Raw genomic sequence first — 23671 nt, forward strand, 5'->3', positions numbered from 1 at the left:
AAAAAAAAAAAAAAAAAATCTGCTTAGGAAATGCTGTTTCTGGAAGTGAAGAATGTTCCCCATAGGCCAGAACCTACCATGATCCTGGCCTTCCAGAGAATCCCATCTTTAGTAACAGGAGGGTTCACTTATACCAGGAAGGTACCATTTAGAACCAGGACGGTTCATTGATATTTTGGACAAATATCCTGGATCCAAATTAGCATCTCCTCCACTGCAACATGAATTAACTGGAAAAGTTCCAAACACCTCTTTTTGAGAAGTCTGGAAATCACAGTGTATGCAGTGATGCAACTTTCACTTTATTGTACTCAACATCTACATAGATCTGGACTCAACCAGTAAGAAGAATGACCTTTTACTGAGCTTAAAACTGGAAATTAATTATACCTGAATAAGCACATTTATTATCATTTCCCCTGATAAAAGGGAAGTTATACTGCTGTAATTTAAGTCAAACTATGACAATGGTGTAATTATCATGTCCTGGCCCTGACCTGACATTTCTAAACGGTAACAGAAAAGTAAAAGATACAGTTCATACTGACAGAATGTAATAAATGAGAATGGTAGGCCAAAAATTACATGAGACCTAATTTGCTGATATTTAGCACATCAGTTAGAATATATAGCATGCTGCTATAATTGTCCAATTACTTTCACAACATATGGTCCTTTAAATATTAATAATATTGTTTAAATGAGAAACTTCTATACTGCTGAAGAAAATAATCTCAAGAGAGTGTGTATATTGCTCTAAATTATAACACTGCAAATTACTTAAATAGTATTGCTTGGGCAGTTATTGATCCAACCAGCTGCTACTCTGGCTACAACAAAAACATATCAAAAGCACTGAGAAGCTGGAGATACTTTGGTTCTATCCAGATTTGACTGACTTTGGTGGTGTCCCAGCTAATGCGGAGGTATAAACCAGGCAGCACTAATTTGCAGGATCTGCATTCGATTCATGGACAATGAAAAAAGGAAAACAAGAAACTTCAAAGGAAAAAGAAGAATTTTTAGATTATTCAAGTATTAGTTTTTCTAAAGAAACAGAAAAACATACTGAATGTAACAACTTCAAAACTTTTTACGAATCTCTCTTCTTAGAGTTCCTAAAGTGCCAGTGCAGAACCTGGCAAGAGACCTGAAAAGGAATCACTGTGAATCTTTGTCTTACACTTTTTTCCTAATCCTTCACAAGTGTGTGCTATTTCTGACACATGATACTGGACTACACAAATCACTGGTCTAACCTAGTGTGGCACCGATTCTTAGAAATTCTCTTCCTAGAAATTTCAGACCAAAATGCCACTGTGTTACCAAAAACACGTGCTCGGTACCACAAACTTCATTAAAAAAATTTAGAAATAATTTTGTGAATCATCAGTATCTGTAAAATTCTAAAGCATGTTATTTATCGACTCTACAAAACAGACTATATGAAACATTTCTTCATTTAAGTAGGAGAAGCTGCTTCTCAGCTAAGAGGTAAAACACAAAGTGGGGTGTAAAGGGGCAGGAAGAAAGAGAGAACAGGAGATGAAATAAGGCATATCTCCTCTCTCTCTCTTCCTCCTTAGAAAATAAAAAAATAGAACCCACCTCAATAAACAACCAATACATGTGTCTTTGGCTTGTACTTCTAGATACCTGACCATTCAGAGCAGTCCAATACCAATTTACTGCATGTTGCCAACCTTGTCAAGAGTACTGCTGTAACCTGGCTGCTGCAGCAGCACAGCACAGCTCACCAGTACAGCTCCTTCACTCAGCACAGCTCACCAGTACAGCTCCCTCACTCAGCACAGCTCACCAGTACAGCTCCCTCACTCAGCACAGCTCACCAGTACAGCTCCTTCACTCAGCACAGCTCACCAGTACAGCTCCTTCACTCAGCACAGCTCACCAGTACAGCACTCAGCACAGCTCACCAGTACAGCTCCTTCACTCAGCACAGCTCACCAGTACAGCTCCTTCACTCAGCCACCTGCAGCCAGAGTTCTCCACTCTGTTTGCCAACTTTCTGAAACATCAGTTCTCAAGCTTTTTTGTTCTTCCCTATTTCTGCTAACAGCCTGGATTGTACCTGGAGGAAGGTACACTTAGAAAGTTGCTGAAATGCAGTGGGGAGACACAGCTTAGGAGAGACAGGGCTGGTCTGGGAAAGGTGTGGGTCAGAGGAAGGGCTGGATGAGCAGGAGCTGCCCTGCCAGCAGCCTGCCATGGGTCCCACAGAGAGGCATGAAAACGGGTGCTGTGGCTCCTGCTGCACCCCTGGCCCTGGCAAACTGTGCTCCTTCCAGATACATTCCCAGCTACTGGAAGGAGAAAGGGAAAAATGTACCCCACTCTACTAATCACTAAGATCCAGCAAGACAGACAAGGCTTTCCTCCAAAAGGTTTAACATACGGAATTACAAGACCTCTTTCTCCATGAAAAGTTTAACAGAAAGAGAAACCAAGTTTATTCCCACAAGCTACAAGAGCAAATTTTCAACACATGCAAATGATATGCATCAATGCCCTATGAATCTACTACCTGGAAATCAGATAACTACACAAATCTACCTACAGCATAATGATATTCACTGGCATCTCCTCACGTACTTTCGTGCAGGAATTAAGCAAGACTTTTCAGGAGTTTAGACCTCCTATAGAACACAACATAACCAACTGCATATGCTGTGTGTTCCAAATACATTTATGAAATGTTTAACTCATGTATTTTAGCAGGCTATTAACAGTTGGCAGAGAAAAGCTACATTTCTCTAAAAACATAAATCATGTAAACCTAGTCATAAATATTTTTATGAGTAAGTTTTTATAAAGCGCTGCACTGACATTAGCTAGTCAATTCTCAACCTTTCCTAAGGGGTAGATTAAGTATTAAAGTACATCCAAGGTGTGGCATCATATCAGTTCACCCTTAGTGGCAGCTACACTTACACAATTAGAGAGAATTCTCTATCAGCTTCATCATTCAAAACCAGAAGGCTATGACAATGCTGAATTTCATCCAATGATTCTGAGGGGAGAAAATCCCAGTGGACAATTTATAGTCCGAGTTGTGTAACTATATATTAAGTCACTACAAGGAAAAAAATTAAAATAACCATTTTCACACTGCATAATTCTGCAATCTGCGAGGTACGAAGGTAGTGAAAGCGTTCTGTCTTGAGCACCATGCCTCAGAGAATACTTCCAAATATTTGTCTGACCTAACTATACATTTATCATTTCTGCATTAGCAATCGATAAAAAAGGAGAGGGTAGAGAGTAACTGGGTAATAATTTCACCTTGGGCAATCAACATTCATATCCAACATTAATATTCAGGAAATGCCCCAAGTCTCAATCATAAATTATTAAGTACCACCACACCCTGGAATATTTTACTACATATCTGTATTGACATCATGAGATCCAAACTTCAAACGCAATTGCTTGTCATTTTAAAGATCTTCTCGGAATTAAGGGATGCTGGCTAGAACAGCATATATAAACTCCATCTCTGTGCCAAGGCAACAAACAACTGAACTAAAAAAGCTGTAATCTCAATTTCCAACTCCTCAACAGTTTGAGGACATATTAGGACATTTTAAAATATAAATAATCACCTTTGGATGATTGAATTTAGAAAATTTAAACCTTAGACTAAGAGGGACCCTTTGCATTTAATGAATAGCAATCCTTTATCATTTCACCTCACCTAGTATCATAGATCCACTGCACAACTTTCCAAAATATTTACAGCCACATTCCTGATCTTACACAACCCAGCTTTTAGTGAACATCGAGCACGTGCAAATTGCTCTAAGAATCAAAAGCACCCCTTGACACCCAGCATCGCACAGGAGTCCCATGCTACAATTCCATGACACCTGCTTCAGCAGGCATCTGCACATGTAAAGAATCCTTTAAGCCATGAGCTAAGGGAGGCCTGAAGGTTAGGCTGCCAGTGGGTACCTGCAGGGCCTTCATGGCTGCTCCTGCACCAGCTCAGGCGCTGCCTCTGTAGGCGAGAGGTAGGCCTGGACCCACACCTCTGACCATACTCACACCCAACTAACCTCTACAACACAGAAATGGCTGTTGAGTCCCTAAGCAGGCTGTGGCGAGGTCCTGAAACAGGTAGTTTCTGAATGGGGAATTAACCACTCTTCCAGCATTAATGGAAGTACACGATGGCAGATAATGCACAGCATCTGGCACCCCCTTCACATGCGCTGACTGCAAGAGGTCCTGCGAGCTGCCTTCTACCAGATCTTAATTCATTAGATTTCCTCAACTGAGTTAACAGAGAATTCAGAAGTCCAGTAACATTCAAATACAGTTCCACTGTAACCACTTTTATATTACCTTTACATGAAGCTTCTTAAAAAAAAAAAAAAAAATCAAATCCATGAAGCAGAGATTTCAATGTTTACCACCTTTTGCAGTATTATTATTTTTAGATACTGAAGAAAAATCTGAAGTCACGTATTTTCATTCTGCAAAAAGGACATTTATTTTTGTGACAAAGATGTTTTCCACAAAATAACAGGGTGTCCTATTTTGGTAAAACAAAAGCTAGACAGAAAGAGAAAAGCAACAAGCAAACTGTGAATACTATCAAATTAGATGACATTTGCTTGAAAATGTAAAGTTTAAGGCACTCTAGTCATATTGAGTACCATTCCCTATACAACTACTATACAAAGGGTTAACATACAATATGTAGCAGTTAATTGTCATAGATAGCAACAGTTAGAGTTCAATAAATTGGTAGAAGGATTATAGTGCAGTTTTATTACTACCTCCAACACTTTTACTGATGTGCTTATTACTTTTTTTATAGCATACTGCTCTTGAGCAACCAGTTTATAATATTTACCCTTTTAAAACTAGGTATACAGAGAATACATATATATAAAAAAGGGCAACTAAGTTTACATGGCAATACTGGTGCAGCAGCTAACACATCACATATATATAGTAATTACACACATCTTGCATGGACAAACCTACTTACAAGCCTAGAGGCAACAGACAGCTGCCAAAATCCACGCATTTTATGCATTACAAAACAGCATGAACTAGGACTGGTCTTTTTCTCTTAGAAGATGAGGATAAAAATACCACCACTACAAACAGTTTTTGTATACACACCACACACAGACTACTTTTCTATCTCTAAATTACCTCTATTAGCTGCAGTATGTCAAAAGAAATTTTAGTCCAACACAAATAAACCTTAGATGCTGAACGTGGTAAAAATACTACATAACACTGGGATGTTTCTTCATTATGTTTTAACCATTTCCAAGTGTAGTTCCTTTGTATGCCTTCATTAATTCAATTTATCCTTAAACCTAGAATTATCTAGTATTCTTTTTAGTCCTCACATTAAAAGCAATAAGTAACCTACCACCAGCTGGCTGCAACTGCAGTTTGTGAATAATGCACCACCCTTCTCACACATATGGCAAAAAAACAACTCTTCTCAGGCATGCACTCTTGTGGGTTTGTGATGCAGACAATGAACATACAGACTGTAATTCAAAATGTGTATGTTCTCTTAGTAACAGCCTGAAGTATCACACTACCTTTAAAATATCTTACTCTCCACTGGAAGCAGGATAGCAGGAAGTCGCCTTGCAATGATAAGCTGTGAATTTGCACACTAAGTGTTCATGTTTTGTGTTTATCTACATCACACAGAAAATGCCTATGTTATATTGTTTCTTCTTGTGGAAGTCTCTTGACAAAAACATATACATGGACATCCAGCATGTAGACAAGACTTAGCACAAAACACTGCATGTAACAGCCTCACTGTGTCTGAAGCATGTCCAACGTGTATGTGTCTTCCATGGACACTGAATGTGTAATTCAGAACACAACCTAGTTTGTGTATAAATTGAACTTGACATATCCCAATTTCTGACACATTTGCAATACATCCCTTTTTTACTACTCTCAGAGCAAGCATGTTTCTAAACCCACCACCTTCAGAAAAAAGTGACTGGGAAGGAAAGCATTAACTTGTGACTGGGAGCAACAGTCCTCCAAACAAAAACTTGTGGGGTAGCTTAATTCACCAATAGCTTAACGTCACACAACTCAGTGATACCAGACAGACTGTGACTGAGGGAGTGAGTGTTCAATGTCAGAACCTGCTTTTAAAAAAATTCATTAGAATGAGAATTACTTACTGCTTTTTAGGAGTTAGTTACAGAATTTAAAATTACCTTTTCATATTCACAGTCATTGGCGATGGTGTCCTATATTAAAATTAACTCAAATTAAGGCAGTCTTAATTCAGATACTTCCTAATTTATGTGTCCTCAACAACATTGCTTTAGTCAGTCTATGTGTATTACATAGTTTTCTTTTTCAACTGAAATGAAGCAATCATAGAAACTTAACAATCTAAACCAGAATCATTTTACCAAATCAGATTTCATTTTCATTATAATATCCTCTGCTATGGTACTTCGCTGCTCAGATCACATTTTTATATCCTGTCTCCTGTGTGAAATAAGCTCTATAAGCATCACAGCATTATCAAATAATAAAGGACCTACACACAATCTATCATACCTCTAGCTTGGAAGGCCTTCCAGGTGATAAATATTTTAATGAAACTTAATACACTGCAGGTGCATCAGCATGAGATGAAGAGATAGTGTTGGCTATGTATCAGCAAACACACAAACAAAAATCTTCCAAAACCTTCCCATTAATCTGCAGTCCAACTAGAAACACTGGAAGTCAATACAGGTCAGAGAGAAATACATATACTAAACCAACTCCTGCCCTCTTGGGACTAAATCCTGCCCTCTGCTCTATGAAGCATAAACATAACTGTGCTTCACTCAATGAAAGGAAAAAAAAAAGTAGTCTTTATTTAACAGCCTTATGATTTCTTGATTAGTGCTTGGAAAATAAAAAGCACTACTTAGGTGCTAAATATTATTAGCTTTTTCAGAATATCAGCTCCTAACTCACCGCTCCCCATTTCCTTCTCTTGTAACTCTTTTCATTCATGTCACCAGAAGGCATCTTATTTTCAGCAACAACTACTCACTTTTTTTTTTTTTTAATTTTAAATGCTGTTGGATGTGCAGAACTACTGTTCAGGTTGCTTGGCAACTAGTGAGACATATCAGAAAGAGAGATAAGGTCCAGAATGAATGGAACTGAAGAGAACTATATTTGGTTTCATTAAGACATACTAATGCACTCAAACTGTACCAATTTGAATTATCCACACTGAAGTCAAATTTTGCTATTTCCTTCAAAATACAGACATCCATAATCATAGAGTCCCACTAAATCCATTAAGCTACCTCCTCAGGCACATATATGGGTCTGCCTATACAGAAGAGACTTCAGAATCAGGGCTTTTACCTGAGTTAGCAGTTTGGTACAGCAAGGAACAATCAGGTTAACACAGGCATTCAGTAAGTATTTTGAAGAATTTTAGGCCAGAGAGTATAGTTGAATACTTGTCTGCCTTTCAGCGTACCGTAAGCCACCGTGCTTCTCCATATACTTTAGTATCAAGTTGAAATTTCAAATGAAATTTCACAATTTGTGAAGGTCACAATTTGAGATGAGATCGAGCATCTGAAACTCCTGCAATGGCCAAGAACTGATTACAAATAATAATAATTCCCTAATAATTCAAGGTCAAAAAAGCCTTATGCAGCAGAAGATGGAAACAAAACCCAACAGTTTTTCTTTCTTATCTCAAGCTCTTCAACTGAGTTTATCTGGATCACGTAAGTAAGAATCAACCAGTCTAGCACAAAAGAGGATTTTCTAGTATCACCTCAGACTCTGATTGATTTTTGATGCTTCAGAAGGCTGTGAAAACAGTGACAAAACACAACCAACAAACTATCCAAAGGGAAAAAACAAAACCAGAAGTCAACTTCCACACTTCCCTAACTCTCTGATGCCTGCAGGCAAACACAGGACTCCGAGGTTTCAAGGCTTCAAATACCAACACAGAATTGAATATATCATAATGATGTTCAGGGCAATAAAAGCAAAAATAAAAGCCCATAGCTGCAAACAAAGTAAGTAATTTTCAGCACATGAGGCTTTGTGCTTCCCAAGGCCAGAGTGGCCACTACAAGCAAGCACACTTGCATCAGGAAAACTCGATCTTCAGAAGCTGGATTGAAACATGGTTTAAAAATAAACCCAGTTCCCCGAGAGAGCTCAAATGAGGCCTCCTCATACCCAACAAATTATCTCAATTAAAGTATATCTAATGCCAAGGAAGTGAATCTTGTGCCTGCCTTCATTTTTAGTTATTTTTCTCACATAGCATTACCTCTACATGGAACGAAATCACATTTGGATACTCTACCTTTGAGCCTTGTACAACTCCTGTGGCCTGTCCTTTAAATTCTTTCCAATAATTCCACATCCTTCATGAAATGAAGACACCAGCATGAGATATACTATTTTAATAACACTTTTATTAGTGTTGGAAGTCCACTTTATTACTTATGTTTCACTTTCCCTTTTTTTAAGGCATCCAAGCCTGCATCTGCCTTTTTGCCACAAAAAAGCATACTAAGGTAATTAACTAATTGACTTTCAAGTCCTTTTCCAGTTTTACAGATACAATCTACATTCTGACTCCCATGAGACTGTCTCACATTCAGCTGTATTAAAATAAATTTCTGAAGTGTAACTTTTAAACACGTTATTCAGATCACTGTAAAAGAATAACCTGACCTTCCCAGTATTAACTATGTGGCCAGTGTGCAGAGAGGGGTTTCAGATTGAATTGGGCCAGCAATCTATGGAAAGATTTTATATATGCAACCACAAGTTCCCTGGACTTTCCAAGAAGTGGGCCCACTCATTGCCTCTATTAACCACTGCACTGAGAGACCTATCAGTAAGCCAGCTTTTACATTCCTGTAATATATGCACTGTTAATTTCACACAATGCAATTTTAAAAAATCAGAATATAATTTGATATGGTATCAAATACCAAACCAATTGATTTTATCAGTCAGAACTCTCAACTTGCCAAAAAGGCACAGGTTCATTAAACAATGTCTCACTATGTGTGAAGCTAAACTGACGGTTAATGATGTTCTTCCTATATACCATTGTTGCAAAAGCCATTAATAATAATAAATTAAAATGCCCATATTTGATGCCAGGCATCTGGGCAATCTCTTATTTTAATCAATGGAATTCTTCCCCTTTCTCTAAGAATTAAGAAGAAATTAACGTTACCATTTTCCATAGTTTCTCACATAGTTCCTTTGGGATTCTTGTCCATTATTTATTGAAAATATCCATTTCTAATGGATTATTCTGATATTTGCCTTTCTCACAGATGCTAAACTTCCTTTTTTATCTGTAGCATTGTACAGGATGGATATATACTTTTTTGTTAAAGTATAAAATATCTATAGTATATTTTTGCTTTCTCTACATAATTATGTATAAATTAGCCTTCTGCATTCAGTAATAAAATCTATGCCCAAACAATACTATTAAAACTGAAAAAAATTACTGTTTTCATATTGTCCAAAATTATCAGAATGGAATATATTAATTTTAATTAACAAAAATAGATGTCTCAGATGATTTCAGTTAATCCCAGAGAGAAGTAAAATTTTAAAGTTTATTCTGGGACTGAATTGGGTTAACTTTCCATTTCTAAGGGCAATATATATAGTAGGCCTTTTTAAAAAAAAAAAATTACATGTGCACATTAAATATTACTTATGGACATCATCTAAGACAATCACTTCAGTCTACTTTCCCTTCTCCCTCCCACTTTCGGACAACTCTTTTTATGTTTCCAAAGTACGAATAAAATTGTGAGGAAAAAAGCCAGACAGTATGCTGCCTACATTATTTCAAAGTGTTTTTTCTGACTCCCTACGACTGTGCAAAATAAGAAAAAACGCTTTACTAAAACTCAGTCTTTTTTTACTTTTTTTCTACCTCCTTATTTTCCAGTGGTGTTCAGAAAGATACTGAGGTAACAGAATGCTATGAAATTCTTCAGTGACAAACATAAGGAAAGTAAACATATGATTGCATAAGATGCAATTACATAAAATGAAGACTGTCCAATTAAGCGAGGGCAAAACACAGAGACAGTACGGAGCATCTCAAGTTTCCAATGGTTTGGGGAAATTAGAGTCCAGTAACACCATTACCTCCTGTTTTCAATTCAAAAAACTTAAAGGCAAAATAGTTATATTTGCAATTATAACATACTTTTAATAATGTGTTTTTATCTACAGCATTCAGCATAAGCAGAATGTGTTCCTATGAGTAACTATTTTGAAACAACGTTAATCATTTTTACATACCAAAAGTAAAACGTTACATCTAACTTACAGGCATCTATTTTAGTATGCTTCAAAACCCAGTACTGAAAATTCAGCAATTTGCTACACTATAGAAATTAACAAAAAACCCCAAACCAGCCCATAAAGCAAATCTTCCAGAAAGTTGTGTAACAGGCCGGCTGCAAAATACACTGAGACAAAGTATCAGAAAACTGAACATTCTTACTGACACTGACTTTCTCAATTGTTTTGTCAGATATTTGGAAGTGTAGAAAGTGTGAGCTGGGGCACAAGAATTAAAGCTGCTCTTCCTGACCTGCACATGGACTTGGGGCTTGCATAGTGGAGTGGATCAGAGTATTATTACCATTTCTGAGAATTCTGAGTACTTAACTGAGCCTTCCTCCTTTCAAATTTTCTCATGCATTTACAGAAGGAAAAAAAAAAATCCTCAGCTTTGCACTGTGCTTAGTTTTTTTCATTAATAATGCAGTGCTGTTATTACATTCTCATTTCAAAAAAACGAAAAAATTAAATGAAAGGTATTTAATAGAATCTTTTCAGCAAATGGCTATGTCCTTATGATTATTATCTTTTGCTTATTTAAAACCAAAGTTATTACAACTCCAAATTTTCATCTTTATCTTAAATGCTCTTAAACTGTTAAAAGCAATACAAAATATGTGAAGCTACGCCAATCACTGTTATGCAGTTACATTAAAATTCACAAAACCAATTAGTTTAATTTTTTCACAGTAATGCCACATTAAATCAAATTTAGCTAGCATATTTAAGTGCTTAAAATTTTCCAGGTTAAAACAGGTATTACACATAGTTTTCTGAACTTACTGTACTAAGTGTCCCATTACACACTTTTATCTATTAAAAAAAAAAATAAAGCAAAATATGAGCAAGACATCCTTTCTCATTAAACTTAAGAAAGAATCCTACTTCATTGATACCCATTTTCTAATTAAAATGAGCATGTATATTATATAGATAATTGTATTAACAAAACAGAATAAAAACGTCATAACTTGAAGGAAACAAAAGTCCATCTATGCACGCAGACCTACAGGCAAGAAGAGAGTATTTAAATCACAATGGTTAAGGCGGCAATAGTAAACCCACAGCTAACTGTGAAGTTGCCATTCAAGGCTAAATGTAACATCTACTGGGACTATACTAAACCTCAGAAGGAAACACTGCATACCTCTGCCTGCTCCATTAGTTCACCCTCCACTCTTGGGATGCTACAAGGGTGCAGCTGGGAGAGATGATTGTTTTCTGATGCCTTAACTAAAAAGGCAAGTGAACGCAATGACTTATTAAATAGGCCTCTGGAGAATACAGTCAGCAACAGGTAGCTAATAGAGAAGGTCACAAGCTTTCTCATACTTTTTTTAATAGCAAACACCTTAAAACAGAACATTTCATCACAACATTCCACTACTACATTCCCCCAAAAGTGAGTAATTTTGCCCCTCAGCTGTCAAAACCATACCTCAATGAATTGCTGTTTCCAAGGAAGCAAGCTCAGCTGCAAACAAGTAATTCTAATTAACTGCATGTTTACATTAGAGTACATTTGTAGAAATAACTATTAAAAGCTGGTGCAGCTACACTTGCACTACATCCTCTTGCATTTATTTTTGCATTTACTCTTGCATTTACTAGGAACTCAAGATTCAATTGTCAAAGTGAAACAGACGGCATATTATTTTTGACATCAGGATTTAAGTTACATTTTAAAAAAAATACCCTCATCAGTGGAAATTCCTTCATTTCAACTTGAGAGCTTTGAATGACCAAGATTAAGCTGAACAATTTCTGTATCTCAGCTCTTCATCAGAGATGGGACTTGGGAAACCTTAATATACAAATGTATGATATATCTAAAAATAAATTTAGAGAGACAAATTTGCCAGCTGGATTATACTTCAAAGCATTAGCTATGCCTACTTCGATCCAGGAGACACTCGGGAAGGATGCTTACAAAACTGGAACAAGGGTAGTGGTCTTCATTTTAAAAAAAAAATCCCTCAGAACCCCACAAACCTGCTTGCCCAGCCCAAAAGAAGAGAAATGACAGGACACATCTTCACTCTTACTGAACCTATTCCACAGAGACCACAACAACACAGGAAGCCCAGCAACCTAAGAAACAGGAACAAGAAATAACACTCCTAGCTACATTGCTAGAGGCAGCTGAGAAGGCACATCATTTATTACCAATAAATTATATCCTATGCAACAAAACACTAGGTTTTAACATAATGAAATTGAAAACATTTGCCCAGCTGGAACGACTAGCAACAGATAAAACACAGCTATACAATGAAGCAAGGGGAATCTTCAGGGACTGCAATAACGTGAAGGTACAGTTTTAATAGCAAAAAGGTAACCTTCCTTCAGCTCAAGATTATAAATGAACAGAATTTTATCACGTAATTCAAGCATCCATCTGGATAAATTATAAAACCATTTTACTAAAACCATTTAGTAAAACCATTACTGGGAAAATCAGAATACTGCCCAGTCTGCCCATACAAAATAGAGAGGACAAGAAGAAATCCAGTGAGATACTATGTAAGAAAATTCTTCACATAGTACTGATTCTGTAACACTGGCTAGAGAAAAGGTAATCACTCTGCAGGTCTAATTCTTGAGAAGAGTTAGGGAAAACCTGATATGATTAATTTTTTCAGAAAGGACACTGAAGTGTGGAATATAGATATATATTTAATATGCTCCATACAGAGTTATATTTTATAAGTTATCTAAAATTCGGGGGGGGGGGAATTAAATCTTGTTTGTGAGTTTTAAATAACAAGTTAAACAGAATATGATACATTGGCTTATACTAGTAGATGTTTGCTTAAAGTAAGAAAATGGAGAAAAACACACCACTTCCACTAATTCATGAACATGCAGAGTAAAAACATTTCAAAAATTATTTTGAGTGAATTGAGGAAGAGCAGGACTTTTTTTAGCTTTTTTCTGTCTCTCTCACTCTCAAATTCTGTTGTCCAATTTCAGTGAAACTTTGTAGGAGGGTTGCTGTTGCGGACATTAATTTCCAGATATAAAAATCAGAGGCTGAGTAGAAGAGATAACAAAATTAATGCTCCAATAAGGAAAAGCAGGAAGAGTTCATGGAGATCTACACCAGCCACAGCACATTCTGACTTTGTCCAGGTAGCAGGAAGAACAAAAAAAAGGAAGATAAAGGACAGGATGATCCAGGAGTATTTAGGGGCCAGTACTGCAAGGAACACCGGGGCCATGGACTACAACAGGGACTGCATCTGTTGGAGGATACAAGAGACACCCAGAAAGCTACAGGTCCTGCAGGGAGGAACTGCAAATGCTCTACAGCACTGGGAGGGACTATTACAGAAAAGATTTGGGAGAGACAGAACAATTTACAGAAATCGAGACTTCACTAGCTCAGTTACCCAAACAGTTTATTTTCTGTTTTGAGAAGGTAAAAAGGAAACTTGCAAATTTTATAAAACAGGGTTTTTTTTAATTTATTTGTTTTTACTAAAACTAATGGGTAAAATCCCACATCTACTATCAAAAGCCAAATTCCTCCCAGACCCATTCACAATGTTCTCCACACAGTCAAGTCGTAAGGTCTCTTCTGTCTCTCTCTTCTGCTTCACAGATTACATCACTTATGCTTATTCCACTCTTCATACTTATTGCCCTCCAAGCTCTCTATAACTCCTAACTATAAAGCTTTCTACTAGGTTGACAGTTGCCTATGCATACTTAAAAAGCTTTTGTGAAATTTAAACCTCAAAATAAATAAACCTACTGCCATATTTTTGGGCCAGTCCCTTTACATGCCAAATCATGTCTGCAACATATGCAAATTTATCTTAAGGGACAAGTTTACTACCAGTTTTTTTGTTGTTTTTTTACATCAGAAAACTGAAATATTTAACTTAAAGCACAAATGTCAAGTTGCAAGGCCAGGAATTGTAATTCAGAGGACGGAGAGCTCTCAACATGCAACAACATAAAACTGGTAGTTTAAATACTGCTTTGCTACGAGAATTCAGCATTTCCCACCAAGCAGTAAACACAGATACGATGCATGCTCTGCTATGAGCAACACTTTGTTTCCCACACAACTTTAAAGACATTTTTATGTTCAATTCTCACTTTTCTTCTTCTACCCAAGTAAGAGTTTTTTGAAAAAGCAAACACACAAAACAGGCAATTGAAAATAAAGCATAATGTAAAAATTGAAGTCTATCCTTTCTTTAAATACTGTGTCGGCATCTCTCCACTTATGGTTAGTCTGAGGCTACCACGAGTGTCTACAACCAGACAGAACTAACCAGTTTTTCAAACTTTTAGATTCCTTCATGCATTGCTTTTCTGTAATACTTTCATAAATTTAAATAACATCATTTTGCACCCTGAAAAAAAAAATTAAAAAATCACTTCACTTGCACATGGAAGTATTTTAATGGCTTAACTTCAGAATGCCTCTGAGCAGGGTAAAGGAGTTATTCCATTGACTATTAGAATATTCAGCACCACAGTGTGTTACTACTCTTTGCCAAATAAGGCCCAGCGCAGGTACTATGAACTATCAAAATCTTCTGAAAACTCATCTTACACTATTTAAATTCACACCTGAGTAGCAAATTTAAATGCAAAACATTTGCACATGTTGCTAATGGAGAACACCTCATATCTCAGGGCAAGATACCACAAGAAACTTGAAAAACTCAAAACCTGGAAACTTTTTTTCCTTTTTTCTTTGTAACATAACAAAGTATTAATGCTCCATTGAGGTCAGGTTTACTTTTTCACAGAATGGAATTTTCCCCTTTACAGAAGTAGAAGTATTTCCAAAGAAAAGATAATTTCAAGCACATAAACACATTAAACACCCTAACAATTAAGGAATTTCTTGTCTGCTTAGGTTGTTTAATGTCCCCAGATATTGCCTCCCATTTCTTTCAAGTTGATGGCAGTTATATTTAACTTGCATAAACTTTTACAAGCTATATGCAGTATTCAGTTCTTAATCGCAGTATTTATTCATTGTTGGTATATTGTCTTTTGACAAATCTCAATTATACAACTGTACCAGTTCTTAGGACAAAACCTAAAATAGACTGAAATACATATCCTGCTCCCCTCTCTACCCACACCTGCACTTTATGTTATACAGCACAAATCTTGACCAAAACCCCTAACTAGTTGTTCAGTTGGAATGGACTTTTCACAGTCTTGAACAGATATGTACACCCAAAATTTCCAGCAGAATAACACCTCGTCTGTGTCCTGGAACAGGAGCTGAGGAAAAAAAAATGCTCTCTGCCTCAAATCTGCAGAAGCCTCCTGATACACATCATGATGCAAAGAAAGAAAGAAAGAGAGGGAAAGGGAAAACATACACACCAAGCCTCACACCCTCCAATTTTCAATGTTACTCAAACACCAGGAAAAAACTATTTTTGTTGACAGAGTAAAATACAATAAAGTCAGTTTGTTTCTTGGCAAGAAACTGATGTGACCATTCTAAAAACATGGTATTGGTACACAAATCTAAAGGAACTGTAAAGAGAGCAATACTGTTTGTGCATACAAACTAGTATTAACCATTAGGAGGGAATTCATTATTTTAAAAGACTTAGTTATAAAAATTATGTTTTCCTCACTCATAACATTCACTTCCATAAAATCACACACATAAAATGACCAAAGTTATAAAACAAAACACAGTATCAGCTGGCAGAAGAGTAAAGTTACAAGGACAGAAGTAATTTCAGTCATAAAAGAGATTGACAGTGACCAATATGGCTAGATAACATCATTTACTGGTTTATGTGAAATAATGGTGGTACTGAAGTTCAACTTCTGGTGGATGAGATGCATAAAGAAAATACTGGAAAGCATTAATGACTACTCTTCCTTCCTCACAAACTACTAAATCTAGGTGAGAAAAGAGATAAAGTTCCAAACCTTTAAGAGGGCAACTTGGCTTTCATAACTTCCTCATTAAGAGAAAATAATTTTTTTAAGTACAAGAGAAATACAGATATATTTATCATCTAGGTCTTGAAAATAAAGCTATTCAGTTCTGCTTCTGCCATCATCATTAACAGATTTGATAAACATACAAACTCCTATTCAAACACTTCAACATGCTAGTTTAAGAAAGCGTCATCATTATACAATATTATTTGGGAAACTGAAGCCGAGAAGCATTATCTGAAATTCCCTATATCCTCAAGACTTCCCGAATCATAAATACAATCCAAACTTACTAATCACAAAGGCACATTCCCCTTATTTGTCAATCTTTGTAGTGGATTTCGTAAGTCACATTTCAACAATTTACTTCTATCTAAATAATTCTGCTTGTCAGAGTTTTTCCCATGACACTTCAAAATTGTCTATCGCCTTTGCCAATTTCCCACTTTCTAAAATCGTCCATGACAACGACCCTCTCCTTACAGTCTGTCAGCCAAACCCACAGCAGTCACGGAGGGGAAAGATGACTTTAAAAAGTCAGTGAAAGGCCATCATCTTGGAAGCGAAGAACCCCAGCCTCAAGATAACTCAGAAAACCTTTCTGGTTCATAAGGATTGGCATCTGAACTTCTGCACAGCAAAAACCAGAAGGTTTTAATTCCACTTTATCAGTGGATGCTCACAAAATACAGTATGCAAGAGCAGAGACCTACTCCTCTGGAACAGCCTCATGAAAAGACAGTTGAAGTGTTGAGGAGGGAGGGAAGGAAAGGAAGGGAAGTCATAGGTTTCCTGCTATTACAAGCCAAATTTAAACCCTTTTCACATCACAAGGGGCTCTGTTGTTGGCAGTGATGCAAAGAGTAGAAAACTTGGTTCCTACGGAGTCTTCGTTATGCTTAAAACACAGCTCTTCCATTCTAAGGATGAGGAACACCAGAAGAATACTGTGGGGAAGCTACGCTCCTGTTATTGATGAAATTTTTGTAGGAAAATATCAGATGATAGCATGGTCAACTGAAGCCATCCTGTGAGAGCTGGAATCTGGCTAAGCCCTTGCAAAAACTCCGTCCAGAAAAACCTGTGCTTTAGATCACGCCTTGCTTCTCCAGTATTCTACTCTGCTTACCAATGCCACAGCACTGTTACTTCCCACATGCCACCTTCACAACAGGAACAACAAAAAAAATTTCTGACTATAACTCAACTACAGATCATAAAAGAAACATTGAAAAAAATTTTAAACCATCTTTACTGTAGTTAACTTGGCTAGAACTTTAACCACATTCAATTTCACCTCAGCATTGTTAACTATTAAGCATATTAATTACCTGGAACACTTGATTCTATATAGTTCCTCAAATAATTAATTGGCTAAAGCGATCAAGGATTGGAGTCCCAGAGGAAATTCTTCTAGTTTTGTAGAACTACATAAATTTCACCTTGTTAAATGCTACAATTCACCTAAATGCACATGACAATGGTCTCTTCACCTACTTAGGGGCAGAATTATAAAACCAAAACAAATTAAAAAATTCTTACACTCACTGAAGGAAGCAAGTGCATTTAGCACTGGATATCCCTGTTCAATCACCAGAAGTGAAGAAGAGTATTTGAGTAACACCTGATAAAAACTTTTGATTCCCTTGTTTGTAGCACATTAGACATCTTTCGTAACAGGTATCCTCTTTCTGCTTCAAACATTACTTATCAGAAGGCAACCAAATCAAAGGCAAACAAGTTATAGACAGGACTTTAAACTGGATTTATTTCAAGTGACATGAAAAAGCCACACCAACAGAAATAGAACTAAAGTTATGTACATAGACTCCAATATTAAAAAATTCCTGTTCATCTCCAGCACACTACAGTTTTCACCTCTCTGATGTTATTCATCACACCAGCCGAGGTGTTATATGCAAACATGTTTATGTTCTAGAACAACTGAGTAAGAACATTAAGAGAAGTCATGCTTTACTTTTCTTACCCATTCAAAAAAACCTCCATGCTACCTCTCTCTCACTAGCTGAATCCCACATCATTTTTCCACATGGTAAGTAGGGCAGAAAGGGAACAAATAGGGCAAAAAGGGAAAGCAGGACAATGTAGGGAGCAGTTAGTTACTTTGACGAAAATACAAGTTACTTAAGGACTAGCACTGAACTTGAAAGAAAGTCACATCACTGAAAAACAGCCTACTCCCCTCATATGTTATGATCTACTGGTATTTTTCAGCAACAAAAACTTAAAACTAGATGCATTATAACTTCTTGTACATTTAATACATACCACTTTCAAATTTGGTTTTTCTGCACCTCAATGTTTTAATACATGTGACCCACAAAAGGACAAGCGCAGAGGACTGACTGCAAGACAATATGCCATGGGGTGGACACCTATGGTTCCTGAGCTGCATGCTGGTCCTCCACAATTCACACATGGCTCCCACACCAGTGTATGCTACATGACTGGGAGCAAGGCCGTGCTGGTATACGGGTAACCCAGATCCCTTGCTATGAGAAGGCAGAAGATAGCAGAGGCTCTGGAGGCCAAATTTGTCATGTTGCCCTTGATACAGTTGCCTGCTCAGCTGAGCCCCAACCTACAACACAAAAGTGAGATACTCGAGGAACGCACTGTTGTTGCAAATCTCAGTGTGTCCCAGTCCCTCCCCAGCTCTACAGGGTTTGTATAATGTCTTCCTGGGCTCCTGATTTCACACAAGTTTGGGTATGCAGCTTGCAGGGTTGAGGAAGTTATCTACACATGTAATACACCATTCATTACACAGCAGTAACATCTCTTTAAGAGCATCTGTACACTTTGAAAACTTAGAAGTGTCTTGGTTAAATAGATTGATATTTTTAAAGGTGCCAGGGATCCCTGACTTCCACTTTCATTGATGAACTTTTTACTTGGCACCTAAAGTTGAGAGCTGCTACATCAACGTCAACTCATGCAAATCTTTTAAGTCACTTAAGTCTTTTAAGAGTTCTTTAGTAACAAGAGCAGCCAAAATAATGAGACAGTAACAGTACGCAGTAACAGGATGCAGGACTGAGCACTTATGAAAAAAAGAGTTGCCCTGAATGAAGAAAATATTCCTTATAAAGAGGAGCTAAAAACATGTAGCACAGAATGTAATTTATTATGAATCAGTCTGAACTTTCTTCCAAAAGACTGTCTACCTTATCCTGAACTAGCATTTGGGATTAGGAAGAAGTATTGTCCAGGCTCCTTGGCTAAACTTTTAGCTCAGACATTCTTACTAAAGAATTAACTACTGAAAGACTAGTGAAAGCTTAATCTTCCCAAAAAGGCAGGATTCACAGAACAAATGATACTACTAGAAGCTAGGGGATGCTAATACAAAATAGGTTTGAAAACAAGAAAGGCAAAACCCAGTTAATATAAACTAAAAAAAATTAAACACAGAGAATAAGCTCTGAAATTCCAACACATTAATTCAATTAGAATTAATTTATCAGGTTTTGCTATACACACACACCCCGACAGACACTTGCAAATGTAAACTAACATGCAGAAGAATCTCTTCCTGCTCCCTAGCACGGTTAGATGAAAAGTTAGCAAACACAAAGCTTCCTCAGACAAAAATTAATTTCCATTTTCCCCTCTCCCAATGCCATTCCCTTCTCACAAGTATCAAAGAATTGAATAGATTTTAAGTGTAAACAAGAAAAGCTTTTAGATACGTAATTTAACAAACATCTGGACAAGCAAACACAACAGAAAAGCGAAGAAAATCTGACCTGTTACCCCCAAAATTCACAGTACGATCTCATTTTGTGAGAAGACAGAAACAAAAGCCTTACTAGCTCTAAATAAAGAAAACTGCATTCATTTTGTACACTAACAGGAGGTATGTTTACAGCAGTATGAATCAATGTGCTTAGCAGAGGTAAATCAGTGTCAGCCATGTTGTGAAAGAAACTGCAGATAAAAAAAAAAAAGCACAAAACTTAAGCCTTAATCAAATCAGCTATACTGAACCTTGATATAAATAATTTTATACTGTTAGCTCTTATTATTGGTGCATTACTTCAAGTTAGTATCTATTAATCTCACCTAAAAATACACATCCAAATTCTAGAGACCATGAAACAGTAGCAAAAAGAAAATATACCAAGATATAAACCAGCAGCAGTGACTACTGTGCAGTGCACAGACATAAGGTAGGTTGTAAAGAGAAAAAGCAAATGTACTTACTCAGCATTAAATCCATTCACATGCAAGATCCTCATCTGTTTGACTATTGTGCTTTTACCGGATTCACCAGCACCTAGAAAATGAAAGTAAATCAATTTCAGAAGGAAGCATGAGTGATGAAAAGACACACTAAAATTTGTTCTTCAGGGTAAAATCGAGAAAGTTGGTTTTCTCAGTGCAAGAGTGAAAAGCGAAAGAAAAAGAAATAATTGCCACTGGAAACTTCAGTTGTAGCTAAAAATAAATGCCCAGCTCAAGTCATGTGTCAGATCTGAATCTTGGATCATTTCACTGTCCATTTTTCCAGTGTCAACGTTAAAAGCAGATTGCAGGGTTTGGAAGGAAAAAGGACAACTTCAACATTTTATAGAGAACAAGACAGGGAACGTCAAAATCTGCTTGCGTTGTCACTACTATCTGATGAAGAGAAAGACTGACTGAAGCCCATATTAAACTCAAGCATTTTTGTTAGATCCTGAAAATATTTCAAGTTTGGCTGCGGTTATCATCACCCAGTCAAAAGACTGTAACTTAAATCACAAGAGATAAAATATGTGAATACTCACATCTGAAAAAGGAAGGCATCCCTTTAAGCCTCCACCCACAAAGCTACAGAAACCTCCTTCTCCAATTTGTGTCTTGTAAGCAACCTCCCACCCCCTCTACGTGTTCCAAATCAATCATATACGCAACGAGGCGCAAAGACCACCTTTTGTGGCTGCAGGCTCCGAGCAGCCCCCTGCAGCTCTCCTCCGATTCCCTTATATACCTGCGGCACAAAAAACCCACTCCACTTTACCCCAGTTTCCATAAGTAGATGTATGCTATTTCTGCTGTGCTGCACGGATGCCAGTGCACAGGGCAACCCATCTGCCTATAGTACCCGTTTTTCCATGCATGCTAAAAAGACTCAAACAGCAGCATTTAATTGAGCTGCTCCACGCTGCCAGATCAGTAGCTTTCTATATAAAGCAAACATATTTTTGCAAGAGTAGTATCATAACCTGGCAAAATTTAAAAAGATTCCCCTTCACATCTTCTGGCTACTCATTTGTTCCTCTCATTAGCCTATGCCTCAACAACAGAAAATGTGTGTCTATGGCAGAATGGGCAGGGAGGTACAGTTTGTATTTATAGGATGCCAGGCCTCTGCTAGCACACACTGACAGCACAACCCTCCATTTTGAGCCTCATGTTCAAAACTGTGTTTTAGCAGTTATATTTCAAAGTTCATTTTCTGACAAATACATTCCCCTCTGCTTTCTCCCTTCTTTCCTTCTCCCTCATGTATTCCTAACAGTCCTGCTCTTCTCTGCATAAAACCTGCCTGCATGTTCTGCCACCTTATTACCAGAGCCCTGCTCCTTTTTCCTCTCCTTGCTCACTGATATTTTGCAAGTATTTAGAGAGCAGTTTTTATTTACAAGTCTTATGCAAGCACCATTTCTCTCCTAAACTACTATTTTATAACATACACACTCTATCTTCAGGCATACTACACCATGCAATAGACAGGTGGCAAAACTAATCAAAAATTAATATCTCAGGTTAAAATAGAGACTAAGAGCTCTTCATGACTAAGAATTATTCAGGAGTAGCAGTATATGCTGTAGTCATATTTCCGTTCAGAATAATTAATAAATTTTCAGCTGTAACTCTAAATCACATCTTATATTTACAAGCATTGGGAGTCAATGTCTTTACTTCACTTAGGCCAAGAACGGGGGTATAAACCCCCCCCATTTTCTATAAACACATACAGTTTGGTACTGACATACCTGATGGGTTCTCTGGATCAGATACAGTACCAGTGAGCCAAAATGAAGTATAACATCTAAATTTCTGAATAAGTCTGCTTCTATATTTGCCTACTCATTAAGCCCTATTCTTACCAACAATTATGCATACATTCAACCTCACCAAGGAGTGTTCCATTAACTTCAGCGAGAGCGCTCGTGGCAGAAGGGGCAAGCACGTGTACAGCAGTGGGGCCTACAAAGAGCAGTATAAACCTCTTTGAATATTTAGCAGCTGTTCTTTGTGTTACTTGAATACAATGTGAAAATATTAAGAATCCTTCCACAGGACTTTTTTTTTTTTATTTCACGTGCCTTATAAAGTAAACATAACAATAGGGACGGGAGCTTTTTTTTGTTTTTTTACCAGTGAGTTTGTGTTATAGACCGTCCACAATTCACGACAGCTACTGTTAGAGGCTGCAGCAGCTGAATTATCACTTTAAAACACACGCACACAGATGATTTTACAGCCATTGTTGAACACCCACAAATTTTTATTTACAAGTATCTAAACTATTTTTCAACCACCAAAACTAAAGAAAGCAGAAAGAAAACCCAGGCGAGCCCATCTGTTTTCTGAAATTCTGCCTCTTAGGGAAGTAACCCATCTGATGACAAATGGGTTCTACCTATCTATGCAATGTTCAGCCTGAAATCTGGAAGTCCAAGACATTCCCCAATAGCTGAAGTCCAAATTACCCTGTTAAAGGATTTCTGCTGGAGCCCTGGCAGACTCCTCAGTGCTGCAGGTGCTGCTGTAGCCCCAGTCACTCTCCATTTATGTTAAGACTCTTTCTTCAAATTAGTATTTGAAAGATTTTACCGGTAAGACTACACTTCCAAATTCACAACCTTAAAAAATTCTTTCCCCCCCTCAATTACAGTTGTTTCACACCAGAACTGAGTCAGCTCACTGAGGCCTGGCCTCTGCTCCACGCTAACACCCCTGCATAACGTGCGCAAGCAGTCCCTCGGCGTGACCAAAACAACCGAGATCTCGGAACTGCATCTTATTTTAAAACGTTACTTTAAAACACTTTCAAATAATGAGTCTGACAAACATTTTCTTGCCCTCTCTGGTAACGATTTTTGCGCGCACACACACACACCCCTTTCCTTGAAGCCATAAGCTGCGTTTCTGAAGGTATCTCTGAAAAACATGACACATGCAGGTAACCTAAATCAACCGCTGAAATAATACCTGAAACCAAGCTACAAACGTTCCCCTCCCTCCAAACGCGTGATACCTCAATTAATGTGCCACAGCAGTGAGCCTGAGCGCCTGGCGGGGGAGGTCTCGGGCACCACCCCTG

At 37.4% G+C, this 23671-nt stretch overlaps 1 protein-coding gene across 1 annotated transcript in view; it reads right to left on the reverse strand.

Moving 5' to 3' along the window:
- GNAS (GNAS complex locus) overlaps window positions 1–23671 on the reverse strand; it is a 120888-nt gene that overhangs the window by 73592 nt on the left and 23625 nt on the right. The window contains exon 3 of the mRNA XM_026862308.1: window positions 20560–20632. Coding sequence (XP_026718109.1) covers window positions 20560–20632 — 73 coding nt within the window. The remainder of the gene's footprint in view (window positions 1–20559; window positions 20633–23671) is intronic.

This window comes from Athene cunicularia, assembly GCF_003259725.1.
Source record: "Athene cunicularia isolate RWA chromosome 20 unlocalized genomic scaffold, athCun1 chr20_part1, whole genome shotgun sequence".
NCBI lineage: Eukaryota > Metazoa > Chordata > Aves > Strigiformes > Strigidae > Athene > Athene cunicularia.